Source organism: Dipodomys ordii, unplaced genomic scaffold (assembly GCF_000151885.1).
Source record: "Dipodomys ordii isolate 6190 unplaced genomic scaffold, Dord_2.0 Scaffold4, whole genome shotgun sequence".
In the NCBI taxonomy this organism is placed as follows: Eukaryota; Metazoa; Chordata; class Mammalia; order Rodentia; family Heteromyidae; genus Dipodomys; species Dipodomys ordii.
The window spans coordinates 956,785-984,639 of NW_012267220.1; the positions used below are offsets into that span (position 1 = coordinate 956,785).

At 42.2% G+C, this 27,855-nt stretch overlaps 1 protein-coding gene across 1 annotated transcript; it reads right to left on the reverse strand.

The window, feature by feature from the left end:
• Window positions 1–2,754: 2,754 nt before the first annotated feature.
• On the reverse strand, window positions 2,755–27,370 carry Lpl (lipoprotein lipase). Its single transcript, XM_013025537.1, has 11 exons — window positions 27,282–27,370; window positions 26,696–26,893; window positions 18,096–18,256; window positions 15,904–16,083; window positions 13,883–13,994; window positions 12,770–13,003; window positions 11,439–11,681; window positions 10,139–10,259; window positions 8,665–8,847; window positions 6,626–6,727; window positions 2,755–4,628 (listed from the first exon to the last, which is right to left on the reverse strand). Coding segments are annotated over exons 2-11 (1,425 nt in total). The 5' UTR covers window positions 26,784–26,893; window positions 27,282–27,370; the 3' UTR covers window positions 2,755–4,627.
• Window positions 27,371–27,855: the final 485 nt, after the last annotated feature.

Sequence of the window (27,855 nt, forward strand, 5' to 3'; positions counted from 1 at the left end):
GAGTGTGACTGTGGAAACTTTTCCTCCAGTTTGATAAGCTTAAGCTAATTTCTTCTCACTTCCTCAACTCTTTACATCCCAAATGCTTACAGAGTTCTGGGGAGCTGAAAGCTGGAGGCCCAGCTCAGCTTTCCTGGGTTGTTCCTTATCTCTGAGTCAACCAAGCAAAGTAAGACAAGAGTATTCCCCACAAAGCCCAGTGCCTAGAACATGGGAAACTAGTTAGTAGCTCTAGCTAGTACTTTTGAGACAGTGTAGACTTGGTGTTTCTTTCTCGTCACCTGGACCTGCATGTCAAGCGTCCACAAGGATGCCCTCTGCCTCTTCAGAAAGCTTCTAGCCCTGAGTTGAAGGCCAATTGACTCCAAGACCACAATGCTAGAAGGCAGCTCAGGAGTGATTCGCAATTATGTTACTGAATAAGAACTGGGCTGGCAGTGGGGAAGAGAGCCAATTCATACACAAGGGACTTCCGAGCCACAGGGTTCCCATGGGGTTCCTGTGTGGCAAAACTATGGAAGCCAAGGAAGGAATTTAGCTGATGAGTCCGTTGGTTATTGTTAGTCTCAAATCCCATTGGATTGTAGGAGCCTATAAATAATACTATTCTGTAGAAAAAGCACATTGTTTATAAGTGCAAAACCTGGGATTGTTATGCTGTATGGCAAGACAGCAGAGAAGACACATTTTGAGAAGTCGAATCAGGAGTCTTTATTTTTAATTTTTTAATTGTTTTGGTCGGTTGTGGGGCCTGAACTCTGGGCCTGGGAGCTGTCCCTCAGCTCTTCAGCTCAAGGCTAGTGCTCTACCACTTGAGCCACAGCACCACATCCATTTTTTTTCTGTTTATGTGGTGCTGAGGAATCGAACCCAGGGCCTCATGCTTGCGAGGCAAGCACTCTACCACTGAGCCACCTTCCCAACCCTCAGGAGTCTTTATTACAAGGCTAGCATCTGTAAGGTAGACTCCTGTCTCAAGGACTAGCAGCCAGCATATTCACTTAACACTGTTAGGAAACTGAGCCATGAAGACTAGAGAGGAAAGAAAGAATAAAAACAATACCAATTCCGGGAGGCTGGGAAGGGATGTGAAGAGTAAACAAAGGAGGAGGCTGCAATGCTTGGTAAGAAATGTATGCATTATCCTGCCCATGTAATTGTAATCCCTCTGTACAGTATGTTCACAAATAAAATAAAATTTAAAAAAAAACAATACCAACTCCAATGGAGAGCTGAAATGGGATGGCATGGCGACCAGAGAACAGACAGGAGACAGGAGACAGCAGACAGGACACTAACATGGAGGGACACGTGCCCTGGCTTACTAGTGCCTGAGCTGGTCTGGGCCTAAATAGGGTAAGGGCCAGAGGTCCCAAGCACTGGACTGACAGGTTTAGTAACCTATCATCCAAGTCTCCTCCCCTGCCTCCAGGGATTCAGGCATGCCCATCACCTGGGTGCAGGGAGGGAAGGGCTTCACCTTCTGCCACCATGAAGACAAGATGCCAGACCCTATCATCTACCATGTGGTCAAGATGGTGCTAGCCAGACCTGATCTCCCCACTTCAGTTACAAGCATAAAGACCACAGAGCTGATTATCCATTATGGTCCACTGCCTTCTATTTCTTCCAGGCTGGCCTTGATTCCCAATCCTCCAGCTTTAGTCTCTTCAGTGTTGGGATCTCAGGTGTGTGCCACCACACTTGTCCAAAATATGATTGTCTAAATGTTTTGTTCCTAAGAAATAATTGAGGATTTAGGTTCCTTATCTATGGCTGCCTAACAAATTAACCCAACATTTGGCAGGTTAAGAAATCAACGTTTGTTATTTCCATTTCTGTGGGCAAAGAATCTGGAAGTGCTGAAATGGGTCAGGGTATCTCTCAAAGTTATAGCCAAGCTGTTGGCCTGGCTTCTCTTCTCCAAGCTTGACTGGATCGGGTACCGTTCAGTTCATTCATGGGGCTAAGGTGAGCTAGAGGCCTCAGTTCTGCATCACAGAGAGCTAGCTGTCTATAGAATCAGTCACATGGCCTTCCCCAGGGCATGGACCCCTGACAGACAAAACCAGAGAGGAGAGGAGCCACAGTGGAAGCTGAAGGTCTTCATTTGGGGTATAAGATATCATGGCTTATACTCTGTGCTATTGGTCTCATGGATCAATGTACATTCGTGAACTGCATAAGGGTTTGAGAAGCAAAACACAGGAGCCATTGAAGAAACCTGATAGCAGAATGTGAGCAGCCATGTTTAGTTCCCAGACAGGAAATTCTTCAGTGTCTACAGCATTGCAAGAATGAAAGATACTGCGATACATTCATCAGCACCTACAGAGTGGACTTACTGAGATGCCTGGACACCAGGTGTACTGGGCCACTAGTCACAGAGGAGAAGATGACACAGATGCATAGCCTCTAATGGTCAACTTATTGTGATATGTTTGTATATGAAATGTGTCCTAGAAAATGATATTTTGCATTTATATAATACCTTATTGTTGAAACAGCATACTGGAGGCAAGGAAAATTCTATTTCAAAATACGTTCTGTATTATTTCCCTCCATAGTTAACAGACAGCTAAGACTTTGTAGAGCTTTAGACAAATGTCAGCACAACACATGCATACTGTCATTCTTGGAAGTACTATCCTGACCAAGGACAATGGTTACTCAAACTTTGCTAAATGAATCTGACCTAAGAATAAATCTACTTTTTTTTGAGAAGGGCTGAAATGATACAAAATAATTACTTGGTATTGTAATAAACTTTTGTCAATTTTATTAAAAGTAGATTCCATTTCTTCACATAGTTAAGTCAGTTTCTTTCATTTTTAAGCCAATTTCATCATATTATTTAAGAATAAGTTGTCAGGGAGACCGACACTAAAAAGAAAATATGTACAAAGCACCACACAACTATAAATGCAGGTAACCAAAAACAACCTTTCCAAGATATACAAGCTCTCTTACACACCCACCCACACATATATTTACAGCTAATAAATATTAAAGCCAAAGCATCATTGATATGTATAGCAGAGTCTTTAGAAGTCAGAGATCCCAGTGCCAGGCACGGTTTTGTTAAATCTTTTAAGTTGATGCACCCTGAATTAAAACCTGAATCCACAAAATCAATGAATTAGCAATAAAGGGGATGCGAGTGACATTATCATACATCATTTTATTGTTAGAATGCATTCCAAGACTGATAGAGTCAATGACAACATTTGTCCAATATTATACAGACACAGTCATCTTTCTCCATCGAAGAGTTGACATTCCAGTGTGTCGGGAGCTACTGCTACTCTGATATGTGCCAATTCCCATCTTGATTGTTTACCTTCCAAATAATGATTGACAAGCATACATGTGGTAAGTAAATGTCCAGACTCCTGCACACATTCATAGTTTGGGCTCCCAGCTCTAACTTCTGAGATAACTTGGTTTCTTGATTATTTTATATTAATATATAGGAAAAAAGCATTTTGAAAATATGAGCTCTAGTTTATAAATAAGTGCTCATTCACTCTTGATTAGTTGTTAAAAAATGACAACCCTCCTGGCACTTCCTGTGGCTACAGTGGTTTATAAGACTGCTTATGTGTTAGTGTACAATAATGAGCCTACTTTTTGACCTAGCAAAGTGGTTCTCATTTAAATTTGTAGCACACAATGCAAAATTTGAACTTGAACACATTCTCTAACTATTACTGAGATGTGACCAAGCTAAAACTGAAGAGCGATCATTCCAAATAGATGAAAACAATGAAAGAAATTTGATAATGAAGTTAGGGTATTCTTTTCTTCTCTGCACCATTCAAACTAGGTGCCAGCTGAGAGTTACAGGCTCCCTTTCAACATCTACCTTGTGAACAGTTCAAATATAATAGTAAGACAAAGGAGGGGGGAAATGAGGGAGAGAGATTAAAGACTAAAATATCAAGTCTATGAAGAAGCACTTGATCTCAGTTTTGTACTGCTTCCCCCTTGTAACATGACCATAGCATAAGCCAACAGTGGAACTTGATCAGCTCTGTGTTCTCACCCAATCTCCAAGGCACATGTCCCCAGTTAACTGCCGAACCATATCTCAATGTTGAGAGAACTATTCAGAAAGATCAGGTGTTTTGCCTGATAAATAAACGCACCTGACTCACACCACAGAAAACAATTTCCAATATTCAAACTTGGAGCAATATTTCAGAAGGCTTTTAACCCCCCATCTCCCACAAACTCTCAAATTCTAATTACACTGTGAGATTCTAATTAATTCTAGACAATGTCCAAACATACCACCTGAAAGAACCTTATTTTACTATGGGCACCAGCAATCTTTTCTTTCTCAAAGGACAAAACAAAAAACAAATGTAGTGCGTCTCAGATCTGCTGTCTGTGATGCTGGAGATTATGCTGTTTGGCCACTAGGCTCCTCATCTTCAATTAGCCGCTTTTTAGCATTTGAGACTGTCTCCTAATTTAATGAGTTGGGATGGAGCTTTGAGTAATACTCAGGAGAATCTACTTTTAAATACTCAAAGCACAGGGCATCTTTTGTTAAATTGACTTGGTTGACTCCATTCTTTACAGAACTCTTGAATGGTTCTTCTTTCTGAACATTTACCCAGTATCTGAGGAAAGAAAAAACAATAAGAAAAAAAGGACAATTTATTATCTCTTCTTAGTATTTTAGAAAGTCCTCCCACACTACTGGCTCCTCTTATCTTCATCATTGTTAAGGTTATAAAAAAATATTAATCTGCAAATTCAGAACAAAGCCTGTGAGAATAAACAGGGAAATGTAGACTCCAGCACTGTATCACTTGAGCCATAGCTCGAGTTCCATAATTTGATCTAAATAAAAGATAAATCTTATATATTACAAAATATGAAAGGATACAAATCAAACTGTTAATTGGAGGTGCCCATGGGTGATAGAGTCTTAAATGACATTTTTTTGTCTATTTTCTCTAGTCAACTTATTGTGAATATGTACAAATTAGGTATCAAATAGAGATTTCAAATAAGAGAAGTTCCTCATAAGGTCTTTAATATATCATGTTCTGAGGAGGTAATTCTTATTGTGTACTTTTGTCCATATGTAATCTAGAAGAAGCAATTGCTTTTTCTATTTGCAGGTGATGCTGGGACCAGCCTTTTGTCACTGTTTCTTGGGTCACTGCCTTTTATTTATTTGTTTGTTTGGTTGGTTGGCATGAGGCTTGAACTCAGGGCCTGGGTGCTGGCTGTCCCTGTGCCTCTTTATGCTCAAGGCTAGCATTCTACCATTTGAGCCACAGTACCACTTCCAGCTTATTCTGAATAGTTGGCTGAAGATAAGAGTCTCATGGACTTTTCTGCCTGGGCTGGCTCAGCTCTCAGCCTCCTGAGTAGCTAGGATTACAGGTGTGAGCCACCAGTACAGGCTTGAGTCACTATTTTGTATGGAAGGATCTTTCTCCCCTTTATATGTGTAACCAATTAGCCCTTGGATCTGGAGGGCCTTCAGGAATGAAAATGACATGTCTTGAGGACTCAGGAGAGGAGAGGGGAAGGTCACATGCTTGGTCTCCACTTAGCACTGACGTTCTGGAAAGATTCCGCTGACAGCTGCCATGTGGATTAGCCTTAAAGGTCAAGTAGGAATGAGCCAGCAGTTGTTTTGAGATAGAAAGGAGAGCAGTTTCCCACACTCTGTCCATCCGCTCCCCATCCCCAAGGTTCTGAGGTGTGTGCCTTGTGCCCCTCTGGTTCTGTGTACTGGAGTCTTGTGGCATTGGAAAATTCAGACTCTATGACTACTGCTGACACCATGAGACTTGTGGGTGTATGTGTGTGTGTGTGTGTGTGTGTGAGAGAGAGAGAGAGAGAGAGAGAGAGAGAGAGAAGGAGGGAGAGAGGGACGGAAGAAGACAGGGAAGGGGAAGAGAGAGATAGAGACAGAGAAAGAGAGAGACACAGAGAGAGAGACAGAGAGAGACAGAGAGACAGAGAGAGAGAGCATGCACATGCTTATGAGCAAATGCACTAGTTCTGGGGCTTGAACTCAGGGCCTGGATACTGTCCCTGAGCTTTGTTGCTCTGGTTTACCACTTTAACCACAGCTTGTGCCTTTTTGGTGGAACTGGAAATACAGGTCTTATGAACTTTCCTTCCTGGGCTGGCTTTGAACCATAATCATTAGCTCTCAGCCTCCTGAGCACCTAGGATTACAGGCAGAAGCCGCTAGCACCCAACAACCATAGGAGCCATTTTTATCCCTAGATATATGCTTGGAAGAGCGGCACCCACAGGCATGCTGGCCAGGGCTAAGCCTGAGCCACATACTCTGCAGTCAGTATCAATAAAGGTAGCAAAAGTGCAGCATTAGGAAATGTAGAAGTGGAGGATTTGGGGGGTAGCTGTGAACAACTACAGTAAATTGTGTACCTACCCTGAATGACAGTCATGACTGAGAAAAAGAAAAATAACTACTATACAAAGCATGTGAACCCCTTTGATACATAAGCAAAAGTACTGAGAAAGATGGCCTGAAGGTTCTGTTCAAAGAATGGTACCAGTTAGTAGCTATGGGATAAGGAGCAATGCTTCTCATGGATGCTCAGAAAGTTTTATCCAAGATGCTCACCAGCCAGACTTCTTTAGAGACTTGTCATGGCATTTCACAAACACTGCAGAGCCCTTTCCTTTCTGCAACTGAGACACCTTCTCTCTGGAACAGAAGATCACCCTGTGGAAGAAATTGGATGTGAATATACCAACTGGAGAAATCAAAAAGACTATTCAACAAAATGTCAGGCTGCTGAAATCCTGAATAATCATTCTGGTTACTTGTGCTGAGATTTCTAGTCAATATACCATTCAGGTCACATTTCACTCTGGAGGCCTAACCCACACAAGCTAATTAATCTAGATAGGTTTATAAACAGCCCGGGGCAGCTTTAAAATCACAAGATTTTTCTCTGAGAGATAACATAAGACCAATGTCCACACCTCTTTGTCTCAGCATTAGGGAACTGGAGAATCAGCTATTAATGAGTCTTGGAGGAAACAGGTTTATATAGTTTTTCCATCCAAAAGTTGTTTTGTTTTTCTCAGAGCTGAGGACTGAACTCAGAACCTTGCACTTGTCAGGCAAGTGCACTTCCACTGAGCTAAATCCCCAACCCCCGAAAAAAGCTGTTTGTTTTTTTGTTCATTTGTTTTTATGTACAATTTGTTTTGTAGATGCATGTGGGATGTGCCTGAGGAAAGAGGATGAGATTATCTTGGAATGTAACTCGTCTTAGCCAGGTTTGTTTTTAGACTTTGAATGTTAGACATAACTGTTTTATGTAAGCAAAAAATAGTGCTATCTTAAGAAGCCAAAATCAAGGGGCTGGGAAGGTGGCTCAGTGGTAGAGCGCTCGCCTTGCATGCTTGAGGCCCTGGGTTCAATTCCTCAGCACCACATAAGCAGAAAAAAAAAGCTGAAAGTGGCACTGTGGCTCAAGTGGTAGAGCGCTAGCCTTGGGCTGAAGACTGAGGGACAGCTCCCAGGTCCAGAGTTCAGGCCCCACGACCGGACCCAAAAAAACAAACAAACAAAAAAAAAGAAGAAGCCAAAATCAAGTTTAGCAAAATAAAACACCAGGAACCAGATACTCAAAGGGGTGTGATCAAGGGGATAAGGAGCAGACATTTGAAAAGGAGAAGAGAGGGAAAATGCAGACAAGAATCCTATGTATATCCTACAAAATTAAGAAGAATGAGGGAAAGGATGGGTCGGAGAGGGATGGGTAAGAATGTTGAAAGGGGTGTCATTAATCAATATATACTCAAAAACTGCTTTGTTAAATGGCAACTCCTTTATACAACTACTTAAAGATAGTAGTAGTGGTGGTGGTGGTAGTGGTGGTGGTGGTGGTGTAGTAGAATTAGAATTTAAAAAGAGGGGCTGAGAAGGTGGCTCAGTGGTAGAGCACATGCCTTGCATGCATGAGGCCCTGGGTTCGATTCCTCAGCACCACATAAGCAGAAAAAAAAAGCCGGAAGTGGTGCTATGGCTCAAATGGTAGCATGCCAGCCTTGAGCTGAAGAGCTGAGGGACAGTGCCCAGGCTCAGAGTTCAGGCCCCATGACCAGACCCCCCAAAAAAAAAAGAATTTAAAAAGAAACAGTGCTAAATGTGAATTCTGAGCTTCTGGGTTTCTAATCCTCTCTCATTCCAAATTACTGGGACATATTCAGACCTTGCATATTCCTTACATCAACATACTTCTTTCCCTAACTGAAAAATCTAAAACCCAAAGTACTCCATCAAATCTTTTTGAGCACCAACATGATGTCAGAGACCTTACACTTGATATCACTCTTGTGAAGGGCTGCAGCTCCAATGCAGGCACACCACAACACCTGCTTAAAATTAACATCAGACTCTATGGACACATACCCACGAAGCCTCAATGGCTGTGTCTTCTCCCACAAGGATATTCTACCTACATTATTTCTTCAGTGTGATGATAGCAAATACCCCCAAACCATTCTAGGTATCATAATCTAAGCCACAGAGTACTGGAGAGAGGCCTGATAAGCTGACACTTGCACAGGGAAGGCCCTTGAAATACTGTCCCTGTGTAATGCTGTTGGGGTGAATCTGAAGTGATGAAAAGATTTCAACTTAATTACTTTTTCTGTGTCTCTCCTGCTTTTACTCTGATCTTCTCAATGGCAAAGCCAGGGCTGCTCCACCAGTCAGACCAACTGAAGTAAGAATCGCTCTTCCACTTCAGCTTCATCATTAGCAGCTCTCCGATGTCCACCTCCGTGTAAATCAGGAAGGAATACGTCTTATTTGTGGAGACCTCTGGCCTGAATAAAGTGTCACAACACATTCATTCAGTTAGCTCTGGAAATCAGCTTTTTCTCCTCCCCCAGTGGAAATAGCTTTATTGTTTGGGCCCTATTTTTAAACTGTAAAAAATGTCCTACAGAAAACCTTAAATGAATGTCAATAGCATTTAATAAATTATAAATACTCAATACAATTTTAAAGGGGAAACATCCATTAGCTAATCTTTAGCTTCGTATACTCCTTTTAATGTATTGATATGTAAATTTATTTGTATGTAATGCATTAATTATTTCTACCAAATTCCTTTCTACCAAATTACAGTCAAACTATGTACACACTACCTTACTCTTTTTTGTTCCTTTCATGTAAGATCTTTTTTTTTCTTTACCATATTTTACCTAGTTTTCTGTAGTAATAGTTCTTCAAAGGCCAAATTGACTTAATTGACTTGCTAAACCACAATTCAGTACTTAGGATAAATACTTTTTTTAAAGGACTATTCTATTCCGTGTGGTTACATTTTAAAGTTATGGACAATTATTTCCTCACTGCCTTCCTTACTTGGAAGGTTCCAGAAATGAATAATGTATCCTGCTTTACCACCTCACAATCAATGGGTGTTTTAGAGGATATATATACTTAGGCATTACTAAAGGTATCATAAAATTTCCTTAACTTCATATTTCTTTGATCAATGGTAAGGGGTAAGGCTGTGTCTTGTGATTTTTCTCCCCTTATATTACTGTATTTGTTATGTTGGTACTTGGACATTGTTTCCTGATACTATTGTTTGTTTTCTTTCATGTCAAATTTATTTATTTATTTATTTTGGGATACGGTCTTCCTACCTATGGAGGTCAGGCTACCCTTGAACCCAACATCTTCCTAAAAAAATTTTCCCATGTTAGGAACGGAATCCAGGGTCTTACAAATGCTAACAGAATTACTCCATCATTGAATTACAACTTGAGCCTATTATATCAAATCTTTGGAGGGAATTTAATAACTTCATTTTGTTTCTTTGTATAAAAGTAACAAACAGGCCCAAAATGACCAAAGAAAATAAAGCATAAATGAATTAAACAAATATGGTTAATAAATTAATAATTAATGGATAATCAATAATTTAAATAAAACTAAATTGGCAATTGGAACTTCTCTTTTCTCAGTTGTGAAATTCTAATTTCTTGAAGGAGTGGGGCGTGTTTTCTAGCTGGGACTCTGATTCTGTTTCTCAGACCCAGGACTGCATCAGCAGGGAAGCAGTGGTCAGGCCACAGGTTGGAGAAGTGTCCTGAGACTACTCACAGAGTGAAAGGAATGTTCTCGCTCTCTGCCACAGTGCCATAAAGAGAGATCTCGAAGGGCTGGTTGATCTGCGTGTCACTTTCTGTCCCAGAAAAGTGAATCTTTACTTGGTAATGGAAGACTGTAAGGGCAGAAATTGCAACAAAAACATCAGTTTTCAGGGGAACAGCAGAGCTTAGGAACAATCAGGCAATTCAGACCCACAAAGCACATTGCACTAGGCACCGATCAGGAAGTGGACAGGAGGTTGAGCCATCTTTGTGGCTTGGAAACACTTCTTTCCCTTGGACAGTGTTCACACCTTAAGAGTGTAACCCTTAAATGCTATTCCTTTTCAAAAAAAAAAGCACATGTGTGCTGAGCACCAGTGGCTCATGCCTGTAACCCTAGCTTCTCAGAGGGCTAAGAATCTGAGATCTCAGGTTGAAGCCAGGCTGGGCAGGAAAATCCGTGAGACCCTTTTCTCCAGTTAATCACAGAAAAATCCAGAAGTGGTATTGTATCTCAAGTGGTATACTGCTAGTCTTGAGTACAAAGAGGGTCAGGCACAGAGTTCAAGCCTCAGCACCAGCAAAAAAAAGAAAAAAAAAAAAAGCACAGGCACAGTGCATGTAAAACCTACATGTATCTGAGTTAGCAGTCCTAGAAGGTAGACATCTTTGATGGAGTACTGTGAACAAATCAAAGCCCTGAGAGTCTTTTTCCATGATCCACTTGCCTTTGCCAGCCTGTCCCTTAGCATTTCTGCCAAGCACACTTGGCATTTGTGGCTACATCCCTGTGGGAAGCCATGTTTCTTCTCATTTCAATGGTATTTCCACGAACCCTACTCAGTATCATGTCAGAGGATTGGACCCAGCCTCTTTATTCCCCCTGTGTGTGAGGCTCACATCAAGACCAATTCTGTTGAAACATCAACAGTGGGGCCCTAAGGATTGCCTTACAAGCCACTCCCTAAGGCAGTCAGATGTAGGGGGAGCCTCTGAGGCAGGAGCATGAATATCTACATCTCATTCATGTTTTTCCTCCCATCTCTACTAAAACCCCTGGCTAGGAGAGAGGCAAGCAGGGCTGGAAGCCTCAGGCTGGGAACTGGGTCTCTACTTCATGGGAACTGGGAGCATCTATGAAATGGATTAGTTACAATTCAATTATTATTATTATTATCAATTGGAGCACAAGGTGGTTAGATTACTTCTTTAACTCTATTGCAATGGAAAGAATCAGTCAATGTAGTGCAGTAAGCATGACAAAAATGAGACCAATTGACTTTCTTTGTCTACAGCAGCCTTCAGCCTACCTTTGTAGGGCATCTGAGAACGAGTCTTCATGTACATCTTGCTGCTTCTTTTGGCTCTGACTTTGTTGATCTCATAGCCCACATTGTTGCAACGGTTCTTCCTGCAACTCAGGCAGAGCCCTTTCTCAAAGGCTTCCTTGGAATTACATCTGTAAGCCTTACTTGGGTTTTCTTCATTCAGCAGGGAGTCAATGAAAAGATGAATGGAGCGCTCATGGGAGCATTTCACCAGCTGGTCCACATCTGGGGAAAGAGCCACACAGGGAATTTCAAGTCTGCAGAAATCCACAATGAATGTTTTGTTTTGTATGTCTAAAACAAGATGGGCATAGTGGTAAAATCAAATGACCCTAAGTTCTGGTGCTATACATTGGTAATTGTAGGCTCTGTGTTATGGGACATTCTGAGTAGCACCTGCCCACTTACTGCCAAGTTTGTCCAAGTTGCAATTTCACAGGGCACTTCTGGTTTTTCTGCTGCTTAATACTTATTAATATTATAAATCCATAATAAAAGACATCCAAGGTAGTAGCTGATTCTCCCCAGATTATCACATTCTTTTCTTATATTGAAAATGTCTAATACTACTTCTAGACACCACATCATAAAGGGGATAAACATTAAATGAGTAGTATTTTATCTTGCATATTGTGAATAATGGAGGGTTGTACCCTACTTAGGATTTTTACATCAGATGAATCTCAGGGACAGTCAGTAATGTTATAAGAATATATTTATCCCCATAAGCTTTTATAATTTTTAATTAAAAGCAATAATGCAAGGTGTTCTAGCACATGTATACTTAGTGTGTGAATAAAGGCAAGTCCCAATGTCCAGAAAGTATGCACAGGGCCCTTAAAAGTAAGCCACAAATCACCACAGGCTAACAGGAAGTATTAAGATAATCTTAAGGTTCTTTTTGTTCCCCCCATTAAATTGAGGAGATTTACCACAGAGCATGATTAATCTTTTGCCTCTCTTAGAAAAGCCAAGGAAAGCCATTTTGAAGTCTTAACATCTTTCAGTAAAACTCAATATCACTCTATGAGTCAAATTATAACAACAGTATTCAGATGACATTTTATGATGCTCTTATGGTGGCCAGAGATTTCCTGCCTAAATCACATCTTTACTTCCTTTTGCAACCGCAAAAGCAGATCTCACGGTAATTCACAATATAACAAAAGAAAGATAAGAAGGCCAGTTTGCTCTAAGGTGATCTGAGACAGGTAGGAGTCTTCAGAAACATATTGGCAAATTATATACGCTAAGGCTAGTGAACAAGACATTAAAAAAAACTCATTTTTAATTGACTACTAAGTCATACTTACCTCCAAGGCCTCTCTCTGTAATCACGCGGATGGCTTCCCCAATGTTACATCCTGGCTGGAAAGTGCCTCCATTAGGATAAATATCAACATGACCTACTGGTTTCTGGATCCCTATACTTCGTCCAGGTGACCCTCTGGTGAATGTGTGCAGGACATCTACAAAATCCGCATCATCTGGAGAAAGACGACTGGGAGCTTCGGCGTACTCAAAGTTAGGGCCTGCTGGATCCAGACCTTGATGGAGAAAAATGTCCCAAAGACATTTCAACCTCCATTAGTTTTAGTGTTCCCGGGAGTCACATTAGCATCCTGTGGACCCTCATTTGGACGTAACTGGCAGCCACTTAGATTCTTATTGGCTCCCAGTCCACAGGAATTGGGTCTTTCGATTACTAAGACAGAGTGATGAAAGTAGGCTTGGCTCTCCTCAAGTGGAAATTGAGTCTCTGTCTCACTCTCTTTCCATGTTTGTGTGTGTGTGTGTGTTTAGCCTCAAATCTGTAATCTTCCTGCCTCACCACCCTTCAGAGTGGTAGCATTACAGGTAAATGCCACAAGAATCACTGAGATTTGAGACCCTTCAGCAAGTGACTCAGCATGGCTTGGCATCCTATTGCGTGTCATGTTTGACTCTACGAAACCTTTAAGCAGTGGTGGGGTCCTTCCTCGCTCTGTGTATCTAACTCTCCCCTCCCCCCTCAACACTCTTTCAATAACTGTCATCTTTCCAAATGGCCTTTGAAATTGGCCCTCTGTCATTTTCCTTCCTGCTATTGCTGTGAGAGTAGATAATCATCACATATACCATCCATTCCCAAGCCTTTCGCAGAGAGGAGGAAAACACTTCTCAGAGGAATGTGTGGACCCTCTGTGCTAACCTCTGCTAAGTTCTAGTGGTAGGGCTGGCTACAGATGGACAGTAAATTCAGGAGAGCAAGCATCCATACTCAATCTCATTCCTGAGTAAGAGTCCGCTCATGAAATACTCAGTGTCAAACACATGCCACCAAAGAATGCCATATGCATGTGAATATCCAACATGTTGCTATGATTCCCTTTCAGCATGGCAGCCACCTTAACTCTCTGATGGGAGAGATGAAAGCAAATTCTCACCAGTAATTCTGTTGACCTTCTTATTGGTTAGACTTCCTGCAATACCAGCAGCATGGGCTCCAAGGCTGTAGCCCAAGAGATGAACATTGTCTACAGGGTAGTTAAATTCATCCTTTGGAAGAAAGAAAGAAGATTTGTCATTTTTTTTGCCAGAGATCAAAACTAAAAGTAATTTAAAAACCCATAAATATAAATTTCAAAATATAGCCTTACTACAGATGAATTTTACTTATTTTGTGTTGCAGATATGAGATAGAAGTATATCCTCTAGTGTAAAGATTTTATCTTCTTTTTTTTGGTAATACTAGGATTTGAATTCAGTGCCTTGCTCTTGCTGGGGAAGTACTCTACTATTCAGTCATATACCAGCCCTTTTTGCTTTAGCTATTTGTTTGTTCACATAAGGTCTCATGACTTTTCCCAGAGCCAGCCTCAGACTTTGATCTTACTACCTCTGCCTCTTGAATATCTTTGATTACAGGAGCACATCATTATGTCTCACTTCTATTAGTAAGAATTTAACAGCAGGCTTAACTCAGAAAGTTTTTTTTAACTCAGAAAGTATGTCTGAAATGTATGCACATAAATCAGCATTATATATATATATATATACAGGAATAAATATATTACACTTACATCTATAGTATATGTGTATCTGTATCTATACAAACATAGACTTTTTTTGCTTGGGGGGGGCGTCCAGTCATGGGGCCTGAACTCTGGGCCTGGGCGCTGTCCCTCAGCTCTTCAGGTCAAGGCTAGTGCTCTACACTTGGGCCACAGTGCCACTTCTGGCTTTTTTTCTTTTTGCTTATGTGGTGCTGAGGAATCGAACCCAGGGCCTCAGGCATGCAAGGCAAGCGCTCTACCACTGAGCCACCTTCCCAGCCCCCAAACATAGACTTTATCCCTAGCCAAGTAGTGCATATTACTTTATTCTCTAAGGTTTTGTTTGCCAGGCAATGACTTGTAATCTCAAAACCCAAGACTGGGAAGACGTCAGAGTCACAAATGGTCCCGGTGTCTCACTCAACAGGTAAGGCACCCAAGGCCCAAGAAGACAACCTGATTTTCCCACTTACCAGATGAGCAAAAGAGTCAAGAACTTTTGTCTTTCTATGCTCAGTCAGATAAACACAGCTTATTATTTTTACCAACAACTATCTGGTTTCAGTAATTTAGCCCTGTCAGAGTTTTAGCTTCCTTCCCACCTCAAGGTATCTCTCAAAGGTGATTCTCAAAGCCTGGCCTGAAGAAGTCAGCCATCCCTGAATATAGGAAAACCTGCAGCTAAGCCAGAGGGCTTAGATCCTCTGTCACCTCACATCTTATAAACCTTCCCAGTAAATGCCCTTCTGGCTCAATCCATTCCTCTCTCATCCCAAACAGGAGATTAGGCCATGTATCTCAACAAAGATCCATGAGCTACAGTAAAAAATAAACATGGTAATGTTTTTATTTGTTTGTTTTCTGTTTGAAGTAAGCCCTTACTAGGTAGCCTAAGCTAGCTTCAAACTCACAATCCTCCTGAGTTCGCTTCCTACAATTACAGGCATGCACCACATCTAGCTGAATACCATCCATGTTTTCTTTTGTTGTTGGTGGTGGTGGTTGTGGTGGTGGTGGTGGTCAGAGAGACTGGTATTCTGACTGGGGGCAAATCAAGGATTCTATGTCAATGGGCCAACTAACTGGTGGGGAGGGACTTGGTTGGACATGACCTCTTCCCTTTGTCCTGAAATAGCAGGCTTTTGTTTGTTCTGACCACTTTGTTCTTGGTCTTGGCAGATCTATCCACTGAAAATATCCAAGGACAGGGCAGGGTGGGACGCTAGAGTGGCTTTATAGTCTTATGATTCTGATCATTAAATCACCTTTTGGCTAAAAAGAATATTCCCATGCTTAATCAGAAGACATCATTGTCCCAGGAAATATCTGGGACAGGAGAAAGGCCAGCCGCCTGTCTCATTTTAGGCAAGAGCCCTATTCTGGACATATAAGGCTCCTTCTTCTGGCCTTACCTCCATCCAGTTGATAAACCTGGCCACATCGCTGCCCACCAGCTTGGTGTAGCCTGCAGACACTGGGTAATGTTGCTGGGCCCGCAGAAGCCAATCCACCACGATGACATTAGAGTCCGGTTCACGCTTGTACAGGGCGGCCACAAGCTTTGGCACCCAGCTCTCGTACATTCCAGTCACCTGAAGAGGGCACACATAGGAACTGTGAGAATAAATATGAAAGGCCCCACATGCCTACAGTCCACGAGAAAGTCTCCCTCCGACCTCAGAGGGTGGTGTCTGGGCACCTGTGTCTGCTTCTTAGCAGGCAGGTCTGAATGGGTTGGAGAGACGGGTTGGTCTTAGAATGGCAGACTGGAGTTTATTGCACTGTGTGTGTGTGTGTGTGTGTGTGTGTGTGTGTGTGTGTGTGTGTGTGTGATATTTTAAAATTATCTTTAGTTGTATAAAGTGGTTTAATTCAACATGTCAGTTTGTATATCTTGATCAGGGTCACCCTTTTCATTGTTCTCCCCCCTCTCCCGCCACTCCCTCCATCCACTTACATTCCTTGCTTCTATTTTCACACATGTACATTGTATGTGTTGACTCCATTCACCCTCCCTTTCCTCTCTCCGTTCATCTGTCTCCCTCCCTTCAACCAATACATATTCTAGCTTCCTGGAATTTTTGGGGGGAGTCAGTCCTGGGGCTTGAACTCAGGGCCTGGGCTTTGTCCCTCAGCCTCTCTGTGCTCAAAGCTAGCACTCTACTACTTGAGTCACAGTGCCATTTCCAGCTTTTTCTGTTCATGGGATCCTGAGGAATTGAACCCAGGACTTCATGCATGCTGGACAAGCACTCTACCACGGAGCCACCTTCCCAGCCCCATGGCATTCATTTTTTTAAGAAGTATGTTTTATAAATTCACTTAAACTTCACCAATTTATACTCTGGAAGAGAAAAGTTCAGTGTGAACAAATTAAAGTTTGTAAAGAATTGGCAGCTATTTTTAAACAAGTAAATCCCCGTAGGTTCCAGTGGAGCTGAGTCTGAGCTGTACTGGGAGGGACCATATGCATGCTACATGCTAAGCATTCTTTGGGTTCTTGCCCTGCCCGGCAGAAGAGTGTCCTCACTTCCCTTCATCTGTCCTTGAATGGCCCAGGAGCTTATCTCAAACAAGGTGTTTGCTCTAAGTCTGTATTTACTATCAGTAGTTCCCAGTTAGGCAACCTGGGAAAGGGTAAGCAAACTCACTTTCCTACAATGGCAAGATACTCTCCATAATTAGAGTAGCCGCTAATCTTTTCCTTTTCAATTCAACAGAAAATATAGATGAAAGTAACCTCAAACAAAAAAGGTGAAGAGTCCAAGTACCTACTTTCCTCAACACAGAAAAAGTCTCATTTTCTAGGGTTTTCTTCTGCAGTTCCTCTGTGAAATATCACAGTAGATCTTTGGTTGTCAGACATGCTGCTAAGCCAGTGCCCACCCTACCACATGGACCACATGGTCCAAGAAAACTGGCCACTGAGTTCTGAGATAAGCCAGGACTGTGAGCCAGAGTTAGCAGGCTTTGTTATCATTGCAGAGCAAAGGGCCCTGGGTGATAGGGAAACTCAGTCCTCCTGGCCAGCACTCCACGTGCCAGAACACAGACTGTGAACAGCACTCGTGAGCTTGTGAGATCTCAGAGCCAATGATCTCAGCTGCCACTGTTGATGGATACTGTGTGGATCGTGCCATCTTTTCTCTTTTTATTGAGTTTTAAATGTATTTTAATCTACAAATGACTAATGTGTCCATTTATGTGTACAGTGCCTCTTCATTGTCTCTAACTAGTTGCACAAAGGGGTCTCAATTCAACATGTCAATTTATGAGTACTGCACCTTAATCTTCCTTCTCGATCTCTCCCAACCTCACCCATCCCCTCAAGTTGCCCACTTCTCATGCCTTTTTGTATGAGAAGAAACCATTTCTACAAAGACTCTTTGGGTACATAATTCTCTCAGGAGTAGAACCGAGATATCTAGTTTATTCCTATTATTAAGCTTAAAACTTTTGGGGAAAGGTATTGGAAGCCACATATGTTCACTATCAAGCCTTTAGAGAACAAGTAGAAGGCTAGGATGTAGACCTCCCACTGGCTTCCCACTACCTAGGGCATAATCTATCCCCAAACCATGCCTTTCTGCAGAGCCAATCTCACCGTCCAGCCATGAATCACCACGAAGGTCTTGCTGCTGTGGTTGAAGTGGCAGTTAGCCACAGATTCTGTCACTCCAGGAATGAGATGGCAGGTGTCTTCAGCTGTATCCTCAGGGGTCCTCAGAGCAAATTTACTTTCAATGTCCGCAAAATCTATTCCTCCTGTAGGAAAAGGGCAAAAGAAGATCATCAGAGCTGAACTGGAGGGTTGTTTGTTTTTCTTTGCTGAGCTCATAAGCAGCTTCTGCCAATGCTCATTGCTCACCCAATGTGGGTTGAGAGAAAATGACTGACACCTCTGCTTCTGCAGTGGTGAAGCGGACAGAGACAGCTTTGACTGGGAATTTAACCAATTCTGTTCTCTCCTGTGACTGACAACTTGTTTCAGTTCCCTTCCAGTTAGGTGTGTATACATATGCACCAGTTCCACAGAAGTGAACTATTACTTGGCGGTTCCATAGAACATTCAGCCTTTTCTGAAAAAATAGACTAAAGTGACTTTGCCATGGTGGAAAGGAAAAAGGATGAGAACCCAGGTCTCCTGGTACCCAGTTAAAATCTTGTTTTCCTAGAGAATACTGGCTCCTGGCTCTTGGGTTGTAGAGATACTTTTGAATACTACGCTTTCACCCTCTTAGCATTTCAGATAACCTTTAAAAAATTTCCCATCATTACAGGTTGACCCACTGTAACAATGATACGTACAAGACACTGTGTTGAAAACAAACTTTAGAACTTGTGAGGGGGAGGGAGGGAGGAGTTGGGAAGATGGGGAGGGAAGGGATGGTAGGGGGAAAACAAAGGACGAGGTAACAATGCTTGATAGGAACTATACTCATTACCTTACTCATGTAACTGAAACCCTTCTGTACAGTATCTTTACAATAAATAACGTATTTTAAAAGTTTCCCATCAATGTTATACAATTAAGCAAGTGTGAGAGGAAAGTTGTTTCCTTATCATTAGCAGAAATTGGATATTGGAATGAAGAGAAGTTGAGAGCCTGAGGAATCTTTGGCATGGAATTGTCCCAATTCTCATGGCAGGATACAGTGCTCAAAACATTTGAGAAACCCATTATCAGCAAATCAATCAGAAAGAATGGGTTATGGATGAGCCATGCCTAGAACTTAACCCCAGATAGTTCTTTTCCTATTCGTGACATTACAATCTCCCACATCAAGTCAAAGATACAAGCTACTGAAAAGCTATCATAGTGGGGGACAACTTTGCTTTCTCAGAGTTTAAACCAACCTGACCAATGGCAGACAGAGAACCTCTAAATGCTGAAAAAACTTTTCAGGTATTTGCAGGCAACATATACTAATCACAATGGCCATTTGAAGTGAACTCTATTGCTAATAAAACCAGATTCCTTTCCCAACACGGAACACAGGTTAATGGAACCTATCTCATGGAAAATTAGTAATTTCTCATCAGGTTAAAAAAAACAGTTTAAGAAGCCCTGTTTACTATAAAAGCAATAGCACAATTTTTATATTTGTCTTCTCAAAGAGACTAATGCAGTTAAGAGTACCTCTAATTCCTTAATCTCAATTTACTCTGTTCTTCCAACTCATCCATTCACTAAGAATATGCCCCACCTTAATTTATTTAATCAGAAAATGATGCTTGCTTTATTAGTCTGTGGGAAAAAAAGATTGCATATTGAAACATATAATTTCAAGATAGCATTGATAAGTCAGGCCAAGAGTAAACATACAAATAACTTACTAACAGTAAAAGTACTAGAATCAGATTCTCGTCATATAATTGCGTAAGGAAATTTTCCTTTTTAATAATTATTTCCCCAAATCCATTTCACAATACTGTGGTTACTACCTAAGAGATTCATTATATGCAATAATTTGATCACACAGGTATACATACACACGGACTTCTACTACCTAAATTATAGCATATATATATATATATATATATATGAATGATTACATTTATTCCAAAGAAGTGATTTTGGAAAAGTTGCTAAATACTTTATGATCATGTTCAAATAAAAGTTTATGCTAAACCAGAGATAGTTTTTGCAAGGTGTGTGGGAGGGAGAAAAAGATAGAATCTTGCTATGTAGTCCAAGCTGGTCTCTAGCTCTGATCCTCCTGCCTCAGCCTCTGGGTGCTGGGATTATAGGTGAGCTCCACCACACACATCTTAAACCATAGGTATTTAAAAATCTTTATATCTCCATATACTGTTCTCACTGAGACCATCCATTCACTAAGAATATGCTCTACCTTAACTTATTTGAGGATACAGGTCTCCTTTTTCTTCCCTAACTAGAAAACAATGTTAACTTTATTCATGTGTGAAAAAGAATCCTGCATATTTTTAATCAAATTCTGCTTTCAGTGCCCTAGAAATTCTTTTATTTTTAGAAAGTGTTTTAGAAAATGTAAAACTAAATTAATTTTGCTGTTCCCACATCACTCCACCTCAAATAGCTTAGATCTCCTCTTTATCATATTTTTTATCATGTTTGATTATCAATTTCTTTTTAAAGCAAAGATGATCTAACAACCTGGCAAATGGATCTTCCTTACCATCAACTGGGCTGTTGACATTTAATAACACTTCCCTATCTAATTCCTAAGATGACATTCACTTTTGGTCCATTTTCTAAGGACTTACCCTACTTGATGGCCTTGGTGTTTCTTGTGGGTTTTGAAATGATCATGGATGTACTTTGAAATAACTTAGGCCAACTTTGTATATTTCTGTGTGAGAAAGCCTATTCAATCCATAGATTCTGTACCAGATTATACCATGGCTCACTGACAGAAAGTACCAGTTTCCTGAAACCGGCATGGCTAATGGGTCTGTGGCCATGGTAAATCCATACCTTGTCATGGAAATTTGCATGTGCAAACTTTCATTTTACTTCCAAAGGCAACGGTTTTTCATTTCCCATTTTGAGAAAAAGATGGCATCACTCTTTGGGCTATGTGATAGTTTCACCACCATGTCAGATATGAAGTCCTATTTGTTTCTGCCACTCAGTCCATCTTTCCTTCTATTTGGTGTGTTCTAACAGCATAACAGCAAGTTTTCAACTTTTCAATTTTTCAGACTGTAGTCACAATTCCTCAGAGATAATTTAGCATCCTAAATACCAATCTATTTGCTTCTTCAAACCTCTATTGTCCCTTGAACAGCTGGCTTAGACCAGGCAGACCCAGATGTGGGTCCGTCAGTAAGTTCAGTGGTGTTATTACACAGTGGGGCTGCAGCTGAGATGTGGATGAGCTGATCTGAAGTGGCTGCTCCTAGGACAACTCCGCACTTACCCAGCAATACTTTTCCTGAATCCCAAAGGAACGAAGGCCACTTTAGAATAAAGAAGGAAGGGAATGAACTGAGATGTTTGCCTTCATAAGAGCCCCATCTTGACTTTCACATAGCACATTACCACCCTGCTGACCAGCCCACATTAAGCACCAAGGTGGGAGATTCTTGGGTTCTTAATAAGCCTTAAGTTAATGCATTTCTGTAGTGTGTGATCTTCATTCCTATGTCTCTAAATGGATAGGTTAAAATCTGAGTGTATAAACAGACAGAAGAAATTTGCCACAGATAATGAAATGAAGCTATGTCAAAGCACTTAGACAGAAGTAAGATACTTACAGAAGGGGTATTATTGTTGTTAGAAAAAAAGAAGCCCTGAACATCCTAGGATTTAGCAGGAAACATTCTGAAGGTAGATCACAGTTATTCAATGAATAAGTTAACATAGAAGACACTATCAATAGAAAGAACTCAGTTGTAATATAATTATCGTTGAATTTCCTTTCTTTTTCTCTTTCTTACACACACACACACACACACACACACACACACACACACACACCTAAAGATCTTGGTTAATCAATCATTTGTTCTCCAAGATGAATGGTTATAATTATTGATGTGGCATAGAATGTAGGATGCAAAAAAAAAAAACCTTTCAATTTCTAAATTGGTCAATTTGGCAATGAATTGTCATATGATTGGATTGGCAAATCTGTTTTGGTATCTCAATATAGATACTGTTTTTAGCTTATGTGACAAGCAAATTAACTTTTCCCTTTGATAAAAAAAAAAAAAAAACCTTTTTTAATTGAGTGGTAAAAGGAAACCCTGTATTTACTAACCCACACTTTTGGTTGAATTTTCTCCAAAACTAGGATGAAATTTCCACACTTCTAAAAAAAAAAAAGTCACAAAGTGGTGGAGTGATGTGTTGAATAGACCATTGAGCATCGTCAAATGTAAGCCATCGTTGTCCAAAGGAGGCCTCTGGACTGGTTATTTCCATTGAGTATCAAATATTTCCATTAAGTATTATCCTGTAGGCATATTCTAAACCAGACTTCGTTTACTTGAAACACAAAATTCTTACATGGTGAATCTGAGGTTACTTTTTCCTTGTTGACAGAGATGGCAAGGGGAACTTGCCAGTTGTTTCAAGTGAATGCAATGTAAAACAATGATTGTCTTACTAACAGTTATTTTATTTGAAGGAAGGCTAGCTAACGGGTAGACTCTACTCTTTCAGTTAAAATGGAAGCATTAGCTGGGCACCCGTGGCTCACACTTGCAATCCTAGCAACTCAGGAGGCTGAGATCTGAGGATTGCTGTTCAAAGCAGACTCAGCAGGAAAGTACATGTGACTCTCATCTCCAATAAACCACTCAGAAAACCGGAAGTGGTGCTGTGGCTCAAGTGGTAGAGTGCTTGCCTTGGGCTGAAGAGCTGAGGGACAGCACCCAGGCCCAGAGTTCAAGCTCCACAACCAAATTTAAAAAAAAATATATATATATATAAATTTTTAAAAAAATAAATAAATAAAATAAAAGTGGAAGTGTTAACATTCTTTTTAAAAAATTGTAACTTTGTAAGGAGGCTCCAATGCTTGATAAGAAATGTACTCATTATCTTGCCCATGTAATTGTAACCCCTCTGTACAGTATGCTCACAAAAAAATAAAATAAAATAAAATGTAACTTTGTAAACTGATTTTTTTCCAAAAATAAATTTCTGATTTCAAAGATAATCTAGAATGTGAGCACTAGATTCACATCCATTCAATCCCTCGTAGAGTTGATTTTTCACTCTATTTTGAAGCTTCTGTGAACATACATAATCAATTTGATTTAGTATGGTGTTGCGTAAAATGAGATATCTCCATCTAAGAAACACACACACATACACACACACACACACACACACACACACACACACAGCTTTGTGTGCCATGAACAAAGTGATTGGTCTGACCAAGTGTGGTCATGCCAACAGGAACATCTTTGTGACTCATTGCCAGTTAGCACTGGAGACATTTTCTTTATTCCTTTAAAGGAAATCATTAAAATCATTCAGCTGCTTAGGATAGAATTTGATCATTCTAAGACAATCGACTAGGAAGAAAAGAATAAATTTAGTAGGCTTAAGCATTTAGGTACATTTCCAACAGAACTTTAAATACATATACATACATTCACCTAAGATCATCTAGCATCTATAAAACACCTTAATGGTGTCACTTCATTCAGACAATCTCAAAGTGACTGCAAAGTCAGCAATATGGAGTCACATTGTCTTCACAATGGACAAATACTGCCCCCAGTAAGCTTCACAATCCTAGCCTTTGAGTGAGCTTGATTCCTATCAGATGACCCTTCAGACATGAACAAGGCCTTCAGCTTTTGTAAAGGTGTTAGTTCACTGTGGTGACAAACCATATTTAGTGTATAGAACTAGCCCAAACTTTATACTGATGATAGTTTTTGTTGTTATTGTTGCCATCTAAGTTGGAACACATGAGCAAATTCAAATGATACCTCCATCCAGACCTGATAAATAATGGCATCCGTGTCTTGAATAATCTCCCTGATGTGTGTGACCCAAAGCTGCCATCAGCCATCAATTATACTGATGGCCAGAACAGCTCTGCACTTAAGGCAATACAACATGGGTAGTAATAAATGGACTCGAGTGATGGTCAGAGAAAAAGGGAAAAGCAGAATGTGGCATGTTTGGAGAGCCTTTTTTTTTTAACACAAGCTAACATAACAGAGGCAACAAGTTGTATAACCCAATTTCTCCTCCATAATAAAGCAAGCATAGAGGACTGAACTAAAAATACAGTGCTTGAAAGAAAGAGAACATTTGACATTGCAATTCTTCCCCCTACATGACACCCACCTTTCAATGCAGCTATTAATCAATCACTCCCTAGCTAAGCTCTGCTCTGGTGACATTTGCTAGTTTGCTCTTGTCACCAATCATGCTTCACTCAGAAGTTAGCCTGGAAATTTACTGTGGCCAGTGGAACTGAGTAAATTCCCTATGGGCTTCCTCTCCTAGCTCTTCCAGTTTCCTGATCAGGGCCAGGTAGGAAAAGCACAGGTTCCAAGAAGAAAGAACCCTAGGGCAATGTTTGATGCCTTCATCCTGTTCCCAGAAAATCTGTGATTAGTAAGTAAACCCAGAGCTCAGAAAAGAACTGTGGCTCATTCCCCCCAAGTGACACATTTTTCATTGGCATTCTTCACTCCTGGATGAATTAGTCTGGAGGAGAAAGGGCTGTGAGGTTGTGGTGGGAGAGACATACTGTAAAGGGTACATAGAGCAAAAGCGGAGGATGAGGGTGGATCATTTCATGTTTACTTAGAAGTTATCCTCTCTAGTATATATTACAGCCAAGAAAGGCATGTATTGGTTAAAAGCCAATTTAATTAAGTAATGTAACGTCTAAAGTGTCTGTATAAGCAGAGAACTATTATTCTTGTCAACTCCCTATTTTAGAGTGGAAGCTAAACTCAGAGGTGACACTAACCAGAAACCCAGCAAAAGCTGAAAATGTGAAAGATTCATTTCTGTGCGTGTTTTACAGTAGAAGTCACCTTATAAGAATTTGGGGGCTGGGAAGGTGGCTCAGTGGTAGAGTGCTTGCCTAGTATGCATGAAGCCCACATAAACAGAAAAAGCCAGAAGTGGCACTGAGGCTTAAGTGGTAGAGTGCTTGCCTTGAGCACAGAGAGGCTCAGGGACAGTGCCCAGGCCCTGAGTTCAAGCCCCGGGATTGGAAAAAAAAAAGAATTTGGACATGACTGGGTATCAATGGCTGACTCTTGTCATCCTAGTGGCTGAGATCTGAGGATCACAATTTGAAGCCAGCCAGGGTAGAAAAGTCTGAGATTCCATGTCCAGTCAACCAAGGAAAAAAAGCCAGATTGGAGCTTTGGTGAGCCAAGTGGTAGAGCACCAACCAAGTGCCAACACAAGCCCTGAGTTCAAGTGTGTGTGTGGGGGGGGGATTGGAGCATGTTCCTAAGAGCTTTTGGGCCACTGTCCTCACACTTCACTAATTTTTTTAAAGGATACTTGTCTTTTAATCCACTGTTGCTTTGATGGAATCTCTTCTGTTATTGACCTAACAAACCTATACACAATTTAATATAGAAAGATAAACAGCTTTAAGCTGGCCATCGCAGACCGACTGGAACTTCTGAGGACATACCTTGACACAAGTTTGGGATACTACCCCAAAACCATCCAAGAGGAGATTCAATGTTGCCCCCTTTGGGACTTGCTTGGGTGGTTTCAGTGTCTTTTAAGGTACTGAGCCTAGGTTCAAGTTACATAAACTCTCAATCATGGGCAGCTCTTGGCTTCTCTGTAATGAAGGAATTTGCATCTGGCCCCTGTCACCTTCACCAAGGCTAGTGACAGTGGTTCTGCCTGGACCCTTCCTTCTGCGCCCTGCCCCCCCCCCGCCCTGAAAACCCCTCCTGCGCCCTGCAGCCGGACACCCTGGGCGAACCCCCACTCCGAAGACAGGACTGGAGGCCAAGAGCAGGAGTCTGCAACCCCTAAACCGGCGGTCACCCCGCCCCTACAAGTTGCTGCCCCTCTTTTTGGGGGTGGTGGTGGTGTGGATCAGCCGCGTGTTATGTTTTCAGGGCGCTGAGAAAAGCCAAGCGTGCGCGAGCGTGGACTCGGGAGAGCCTCGCGGCGCCCTAACGCAGGCTGGACCTTCGCGCCGGGGGTCCCATCTCTTTCCACGGCCATTCTCACTCGCACAGCCCAGAGCAGGCCCACGTCCAGCGCTGCCCGGTGCAGCCAACCGGCAGACATCGCCTCCCCATCCCGGCCGGCTTCTCCAGACGCGGCCACCTCCCGCCCGCGGCGCGCCGCTGGGTTCTAGGGCGAGCCGAGCCGCAGATCCTCGTCTCCGCCAGGCCAGGGTCACCTTGGCCCCGTCCCTTTCGTCTCCCGGGCTCCCATGTGGGAGCCTCACTGGTGTCCCGCGTTACCTCCCCGATCCTCTCCCGGGCGAAGCCCGTGCGCGCCCGGGAACTCGGCTGCAGCCAAGCGCTAGGGACAGCGTGGAACACCCGGAGAGGTACAAAAAGCGGGAAACCGGAGCCGGGGCGGCGAGCTGGGAAGGCAGACTCGCTTCCCGCGTCTCCCGGGCAGACCCATCCCGAGACGAGAGCTGGGCAGCCCCGAGCAACTTCCAACCACCTCCCGCCCCGGCCTCCCTCGGAGCGCTTGGAAGTGGCCGCTGCAGGTGAAGTGGGGGGGTTGCACACAGAACATACCGGCGGCGGCGGCCACCCCTCCGCGGGGGGCGATCAGACTCTGAAGACACACGCTCAGGATCCCCAGGAACAACGCTCTGCTCCCCATCTCCCGGCGCGTCCTCGGGCTGGAGCTGCACAGCGCGGAAGCGCGCGGACCGAGCTGCGGGCGGACGGCGAGGGCTGAGCTGAGCGCGGCCGGGCAGCAGGCAGGTCTTCCTTGAAAGGGGAGGGCAAGGCAGCCGAAGTGGCAGATTTCCTCCGAGGAAGAGGAGGAAGCGGTGGAGGAGGAGAGGAAAGAAGAGGAGGAGAAGGAAGAGGAGGCGGAATTGAGTCTGACACGGTTTCCCCTGCACGGCTGCTTTTGTGACTGGAAATATGCAAATAAACCTCCTCCCCCATTGGCTATAAAATCATAAGTTGGGGGGGAGGAGGGCCCTAATTTCACTTCCAAATATTTGGGCAAACTGTAACGAGGATCAACCCTGCCAGCTAGAACCGGGGGAAAGGGCAGAAGGGAAAATTTGAACTTTCTTAGGCTTCTGATTGCTCCCCCAGACCCCCTAAACTAGCACACTTTCATATCGATTTTATGTTACACACTCACCAAGAACAAATCTTCCAAGGACAGGAAGTTTTGATCTGTTTGGCCAGCGCGGATCCTCTCTCCTGGTTTGATGTGTTCTGTGCTTTAACTTGCAGTAACCCCTCCCCCTCAAAAAAAATCGATGTGAAACCCAAGGACATACTGCTGCTGCAGCCTGTTTGCACAATCTGGTCTTTTAACATGGGCAATATGGACTGGCATGTGTGACGGAGCGCCCTCGCTCGAACTCGCTTCTCGTTTTTCTTTGATGCAAATTGTATGCAAGCCTCAAATTTATTGGCTGGCTACTAGTGGCTGGTGCATGTAATCCTAGCTACTCAAGAGGACGAGGTCTGAAGATGATAGAGTTCAAAGGCAGCTCAGGCAGAAAAGTCTTAGTTAACCAGTTAACTCCAGTTAGCATGGAAAAAGCCAGAAGTAGAGGTGTGACACACCCTTGAGCAAAATAGCTGAGGGACAGTGCTCAGGCCCAGGTTCAAGCCTAACTCAGGCAAAAAAAAAAAAAAAAAAAGGAAAAAAGGTAAGAATTACCTTCTGAGGCAGAACATCAAGACCTAATAATTTAAAACTATGT